General features: G+C 43.4%; 1 protein-coding gene across 1 annotated transcript; it reads right to left on the bottom strand.

Moving 5' to 3' along the window:
* Positions 1-716: 716 nt before the first annotated feature.
* On the bottom strand, positions 717-5,167 carry LOC107731950 (uncharacterized). Its single transcript, XM_016543178.1, has one exon. The coding sequence runs from the start codon at positions 5,098-5,100 to the stop codon at positions 736-738; it is 4,365 nt and encodes a 1,454-aa protein (XP_016398664.1). The 5' UTR covers positions 5,101-5,167; the 3' UTR covers positions 717-735.
* Between the last annotated feature and the right edge of the window lie 1,878 nt (positions 5,168-7,045).

The following is a 7,045-nucleotide window of genomic DNA, read 5'->3' as shown; positions in this document are numbered from 1 at the left end:
TTTTTGGGGGGGGGGGGGGGTTGGTCATTGTTACATAATATTGTAAAATTTTTTGTGTTTTGTATTTAGTTTTGAATGAAATTCATATTCATATTTTTGGGTGAACTATGCCTTTAATTTACCCATATAATTACCATCAGACATGCATAGCCTAACACTGTGTTGACTGTACAAATACTTTGTGATTGAAACACACAGATAAAAGCAAAATAAGTTTTCAAACCTGGAATAGTTCTTGAGCATCATTTTAGATAAATAATTTCTATGGTCTGCTTGAATTAAGAATATACAGTATACTGTAAGTATATACTGTAAATCCAAAATATTATATATATATATATATACAGGTGCATCTCAATAAATTAGAATGTCGTGGAAAAGTTCATTTATTTCAGTAATTCAACTCAAATTGTGAAACTCGTGTATTCCTGTAATTCAAAAGATCTAAAACAAGCCATAACCAAGCCATAATTAGAAAAAGTTTTTAAAAAAATGTTAAAAAAAATTTTTTTAAGTTTAAAAATAATTAGAAAAAGTTTTTAAACTTTTTTCTTGTATTTTGCATTTTTGTATGATTATTTTCATACAATGGATTTTTACTTTAAATGCATGTAATTGTTTTTTGGATTACATTGTTTTCTTCTAAAGTCCTTACTATTATGAAAAAAAAACTTCAATGCATGCAAATAAGATAAAAAAAAAAAATTTGCACTTACACTGTAGGTGAGTGGGGTTTTACCTATGCTCCACCACAAAGCTCATGGTGGTGCCATCGAAAGAGGGGGGAGCGATGATCCTTGTCCCTTGCTGGGAGGTGATGCTGATGACAGGCTGCTTGCTGTTGGCTAGCCTGCTGGTTTTAACATGTTGAGCCACAGAGGTTGTTTGTGAGGACTTCCCAGATGGCATATAATAAGGGCTCTCCATGTATGCTCCATCCTCCTGCTGTCCCATGTGTGAATGGGATTTATCCCCATAATCTGCTTCTGACTGCATAGAGAGCTGGGACTGAATAGTGCGTGCGGGGATCATTGTGGTTGGCATGTATCCCGGGTAAAACATGTAGGTATGGCCGTAAGCTCCCGGGCCGAGGGCGAGAGGAGATATTGGCAGTGGGACGGGGGTCATGGGAGGCTGCTGCGGCATGGGGACGTCCACATACTGCCCGGTTTCCGGGTCAAAGAGACGCCTGGTTGATGGTTGCACTGGAGTGTACACCAAGTAGTAGCTTCCTGTGGTGGGATCCAGCAGCATCTTTCTTTGGGTTGCCTGGAAGTGATCTGTTGGGATGGGGGAGGGTTGAACTGTAGGGGAGAAGCAAATGAATTGAGGCTGAGCAGCTTGCATTGGGACAGGCAGGGGTGTGTGGTAAATAGTGGCGGTAGGGGTATCTGGGGACCGCGTCTCCATGACAAAAGATGAACGTTTTGGTGACGGATGACCACTGTGAACCAGGTAAGAAGGCGGACTGGCCGTTTGGGTTTTACCTCCTCCAGCTGGGATTGTATAAACAGCCATTTTGCCCAATCCAGCCGTGGTTGTCTTTATGGCGGACGTTGCTTGAGGCTTCACTGGTATGGTGAAGTAGTTCTCCGAATCTGCTATGGAAGTGAATTGCAATGGGGCAAACTCAGTCTCACTGCCATTCGGCCGTTCCCTCTTTTCTAGTGCACGCTTTGGCTGTGATATCTTCAAGGAAACGGGTAGTTTTGGAGATTTAGGTGCAACGGCCTTGGAGCTCAGAGATGCAGGTGATGCAACATGCGTTTGTGGTGCCTTTGTGGCTAATGGCTTCTGGGTTATATTCTTACATGGTATTCCTGTGAGATGCATGAGTGGTTTAGAGCCGTTTCGCTCTTCCCGGGAGATTGGAGGGGTTGATGACTTGTCGTCTTTTTTAGGTGGCATCTCGTTCAGGTTTGAGTTTGAATCTCGTCTCAGCGATCTATCAGCGGGAGTGGAGCTAGGATTGCTTTCCTGTTCCTCTACGCTGTGTTCCTCGCTGGTGATGAGTGAGAGCACGTGGCTATCTGTTATCGGTCGTGGTTCTGTTTTTCTCTTCCACTCGTTCTTGTCAAAAACATACAGTTGTTCCATCGTTTTGACAGCAGCTTGCAATTTTTTCAAAGCGGCCTGGTTGGCCATCTTGGGTTCGCTATTCTTCTCGGCTGTGTCGCTTGTTTTATCTTGTTTTTCTGTGCTTGTTTCAATTCTTAATCTGGCTGGCACTTCTTGCTTTGGCAGACTGTTAGCTACAGCGACGTGAGGAGAGGACCTGTCAATCTCAACTATATCCTCTGGAAATCGTCTCTTGGGGGGGTCTATTAAATTTCCAGATTGCTTCACATTGCTATTTGTATTCACAGACTGGCATTTAATCACTATGGGTGAAAGAGAGGCTGAGTTCAGATAAGGACTCTGCTTTAATGTCTTGTGCTCTCCATCACAAGTCGAGTGGCTAGATTTGTTGTCGTTGTTATCTAAAGACACAAAGTGATATGAGCTCTTAACCAGTTTACGCACGTCTCTAACCTGGTGAATGGGGGTCTGTAGCTTGCCCTTGTTATTTCTAATGTCTCTGACTATAAAGTTAGGCACTTTGTCAGACGACTCACCCTTGAAAGCCGCGGCGAGCGCTTGGCATCTGTTTTCCTCAGCAGTCTTGGAGCCTAAATTGGGAGTCAGTAACTTCGCGATATTGAACGGGTCGCTTTTGTTGTCCCGAAAGCTCCGCAAACTTATTTTGATTTCGGGCGACTTCGGTGTCACAGCGCTGCGCGTGGCGTCTGACACATAGATTGTGTTCGAACGCCACTTCAAAGCTCCGCTCTCTGCTTGATCGCGCGTGGAGGAATTCACATTCGGCCGCGGTTTCCTGAGGTCCCTCTCCGCGGATGGAAGCTGTATGCTTGGCAGAAACAAATGTGACATTTTAGTGTGCTTGCCGCTCGCCGAATCGACGCTGAAGCGGACTTCCTCCGGACACTGGCGTAGCGGTTTCTCCTCAGGAGTTTTGTCGTTTTTATGTTCCTTTTGAAACTCTAGCTCGCCGTCCCTCCACGATCTGAATGCGCTATTTTGGCTTCGAAGCAGCGTGCTTTTGGATGCTTCGAATGCTCCTTTTTTAGTATCATTCGCCGACTCTAAATTCGTTTCTGATGCACTCGTCAAAGTCTCTTCTTTGTGCCCGTCGTCTTTGGCATCGCTTGAATTACCGTCTACTATGTCGCCCAGATCGTCCACGCAGACGATCGTGAAGTCGGAGTCGGATTTCGAGCTTTGCCTTTGCAGCCCTTTGGAATTTTTCTTGGCCGCTTTCTCTCTGTGCGCTTCGTGCGTCCCGAAGTGGTGCGCCTCGCATATCTCGCCCCTCTCCATTTTGCGCTCCTGCTCGAACTGCATTTTCTTAGAAATGACATTTTTGAGGAGACTCGATGCGAATATGGCTTTCTTGTGTGTGTCTTCCATGGTTTCCCCTGCATTGCAGGGTCGCTTGCTGGCCTCACTCCCTTGAGCGCTTGGCAAGGTGTTTGTAACTTCATCTGTGGAACGTGATCCTCCAGTGCTTTCTTTTACAGGCTGCCCGGATTTGACATTGCACCGAAAATCGAGCGTTTCGGTCAGTGTTATGAGGCCACTTTGGCCATGTGAAAACTTACCCATGAGCTCAGTCTTTTTTGCGGCGGACGATGCTTTTTTGTGGCTGACTAAATTGCCGTTCAGAGCAAATATCTCGACTGGGGGCGCTCGCATGCTGGTCAAAGTCAAGCCCGTTATCCCCTTACCGTCCCTCTTTTTGGCGAAATGGAAATTGGATGTGGAGCCTTTATGCGCTACTAAGTTTTGATCTCGCCCCTTGCCATACTTTAGGTCAACAAACGTCGACCACCTATTGATTCCCAGCCCATGCTCTGAAGCAGAAGACTCACTCGAAGTACTAAAGTTTATGGCATCAAAATATGGGTACGCCAAACTTTTGAAAGCCCTGGCAGTGAGATTGCGCACTTCCTTATCGGCGTCATCCAGCTCGCTCACCGCGCTGGACGCACCGCTGGAATACTCGTTCACATCTTTGCTTTTCAGTTTGCTGCCAAAGTGCAAGCGCCCCGGCACAGCAATGAAACACTTTGCGTTATCACACACTTTGTCGCCCCTCGCATCCACTCCTTTCAAAACATAGCGACTTATGCCTTTTGCTTGATCTTGGATGGTGCTTGGCTTATTCACCGCGCGGGAAGTGGCTTTGATTGACAGGTGAATGTGCCCGGCTGTATTTTGCTTTTTTGACAGGCCCCCATCTGAGCTGGCACATTTGTCCGTGTCACAGAGATTGCTTTCAGGCTTACTGCTGACCAGAGCTTCGCTCGTATTAGCCCGGTTGCTTCTCATACTTTTTGCCCCTATCGTTTCATCGCTGTCAAAAGACGCATAATCGACAAACGAGTAGACCTGGAGATCGTCCTCGATATCCCAGCTGGATCCCGTCTCAAAGTCGTAATCCGCATCATGGTCCAACTCCAAAAGCTGGATTTCGTGAGTTGTGATATAGTGCGATTCATCTTCAAGGACTTCAGGCGTGCCGCGATCCGAAAGCACCACAGTGACCTCATCGTCCGATTCACTTTTGCTGCTCATATAAACATCATTGTATTGTTCATGGTTATTGTTTCCTGGGCTCTGTGTCTCCAAATTTGGGGATCTGGGCTTTTGCTCTGTTTTCTCGGTAGAGTCCGTGTCGTTTTTATCGTCTTGAGGTATTTCCGAAGCTGCCGTTTCAAAAGAGCTCGACTTTTCCACGCATTCCTCCACTGTGCATGTATGTTTACTAGATTCATGTACTTTTTCAGTGCAAGGTTTATGCTCTCCGTGTGAATCGCCCATGTCACTAATACTTTTAATTATTGCCAAATGACTCGAGTCGCCAGTAAATGTCACTTTCACTGTTTTTGTATCATCCAATTTCAGTTCTAGCAGGTCGTTCAGATCCACATAATTTGACTCTTCTTGTGCGGCTATCAGGCGCATGTCCTGTTTGGAAAGCAAGTTTTTAAACGAATCGGTGTCTTCTCGGTAAATGAGTGTTTTCTCGGATGCTGCCATTGGATTTGTTGGTTATAAAGCCGTGGTTGTAAAATCTTTTAGGAGTCTTTTAGGATAGACACCAGTCCCCAGGAATCCCCACCTGCACTGCCTGTTGACCAATCCTAGTGAAGCTGTGGCTCTGCTCTGCCTTCCTCACTCGAGACCGTCATTTTACACGCGCGCCAGGCGTTCACGCGACCTCCTTTCAGTGAGGCAAACGACACTACTCTCACCCTACTGTACGTCCACGTGGAATATGTCATGAATATTCCCGTGATAATGCGATGGGAGGCGTAGCTATATCCGAAGACAAACGGAGCCCGAGTTTCATGACTCAGCCTGTTGTCTTGCGCGCTGTCACTTAAAATGCATATGACTGCAAATTTAGAGCAGATGACGAAATGCGAAAACGGCTATTTTAGAGCCAGGATGTTATGTTCAACGTGTTTTGTTACATACAGCAGACAAGGCTGACTCCCCCGACACAACATTTGTGCTAAAAATGAATCCTCCTTAAGCTTCTCGCTCAACAATGTGCGCTTTTGACGTGTCACCGCCTTAACCCAACAAAAGAAATATGTCACAGCCATATAATCACTCTCAGTCATGTGATGGAAATGTTGACGCTCTAAATGGAGATACAGCATGACGAATATGAGAGGGATTCAGAGTCAGTGATGAGGCATTGATAAATACAGTCGAACATAAAGCTTTGCCAAAGTAGATAGTGGATGAATTTAGTGCAATGAAGGGTATTTTGGGGGTACTTTAGTTACAGTCGCCTATAACTTCTTATAAGACAATTTCTTTTCCCCCCACCATCATTCTGTGGAATGTTTAATTTTCATGCTTAAAAAGTAGTTTTTGGAGCAAGGTCAGCACCACAGCGCTGGACAGCTCCTTTGCAGTAACAATACGTCATTTGTTCATGTCTCCGAAGCAGGATGCACTCAAAAAATGAATTTGTTCTTAACCTAAAATGTATTTATCAGATTTTATTATTTAGATTTTTCCACATTTAACTAAACAATAATGTGCTTTAATATATGAAGAGTTCAGATGCAAAAGCTTCTAAGTACGTCTGACGTTTTTCTTTAAAATTAGCATTTATTTCTGGCTACTATGTATAGGTTTCTATGTAAGTACTGGTACTTTTGAATGGGTTGAGGCTGGGATTTAGTGCATATGAAGTGAAAGTACTTGATACATATACTATGTGTGGAGAGCATTCACTCAGTATCGTTATCTAATTTTTGACCAAGATGGCTTTTAGAGGCTTTTGCATTGGAACTCTTCATATATTCTCTCCTTTTGAACGAACTTAAGGCGATAAAGTGAATCAGAAAAAAATGAGTCGCTCATCTGCCTTTTGTGTTTTGGGGGAAATGTCTAACATGACTATTTAATTATAGGCCTGCGCAAGGAATGAGGACTTACATACTGTTAATAGTAGGGGTTAGAGGCTAAAAGTGTTTACAGTTCTGTTTTAGCGTGACATATACTGTTTTGTGTAAAATTATGGTTTATTTCTAGTCTGTGTTTCTCTGAATTCATCTTTTCCTTTCACATATTAAATGTGCAGAATGCCAACATATTAACATATTCGGCTGGTATCTGAGTGAAGGTTTTTACAATAAAAACATATCTTCAATATAAATGAGTAAATATTAAACAGTTTTTTTGTATTAAATCAGGTGTGGGCTTTGAGTTTTTCTTACATTTACGTATTTGGGAGACACTTTTCTCCAAAAACTTACATTGCATTCAAGGTACATATTTCATCAGTTATTGACAAAATATTAAAATATGATACATAATACTTATAATGTTAATATATAACGTTTAAATATGTCTTTAGTGTATGTGCACTAAGTTCAGTAACGTTTGTTTAACTTTTTAGTAATTCAAACAATTCTGGTTTTACAATTCACTATTGTTTAAGGCAGATTAAAATGTGTTCTGA

This window comes from Sinocyclocheilus rhinocerous, unplaced genomic scaffold (assembly GCF_001515625.1).
Source record: "Sinocyclocheilus rhinocerous isolate Xijiao unplaced genomic scaffold, SAMN03320098_v1.1 scaffold1841, whole genome shotgun sequence".
NCBI lineage: Eukaryota > Metazoa > Chordata > Actinopteri > Cypriniformes > Cyprinidae > Sinocyclocheilus > Sinocyclocheilus rhinocerous.
The sequence above is the reverse complement of the archived record's forward strand: the minus strand, read 5'-3'. Positions and strand labels throughout refer to the sequence as shown.

Coding starts and splice junctions, on each gene's coding strand:
- LOC107731950 (XM_016543178.1), bottom strand. CDS start 5,100: ATGGCAGCATCCGAGAAAACACTCATTTACCGAGAAGACACCGATTCG.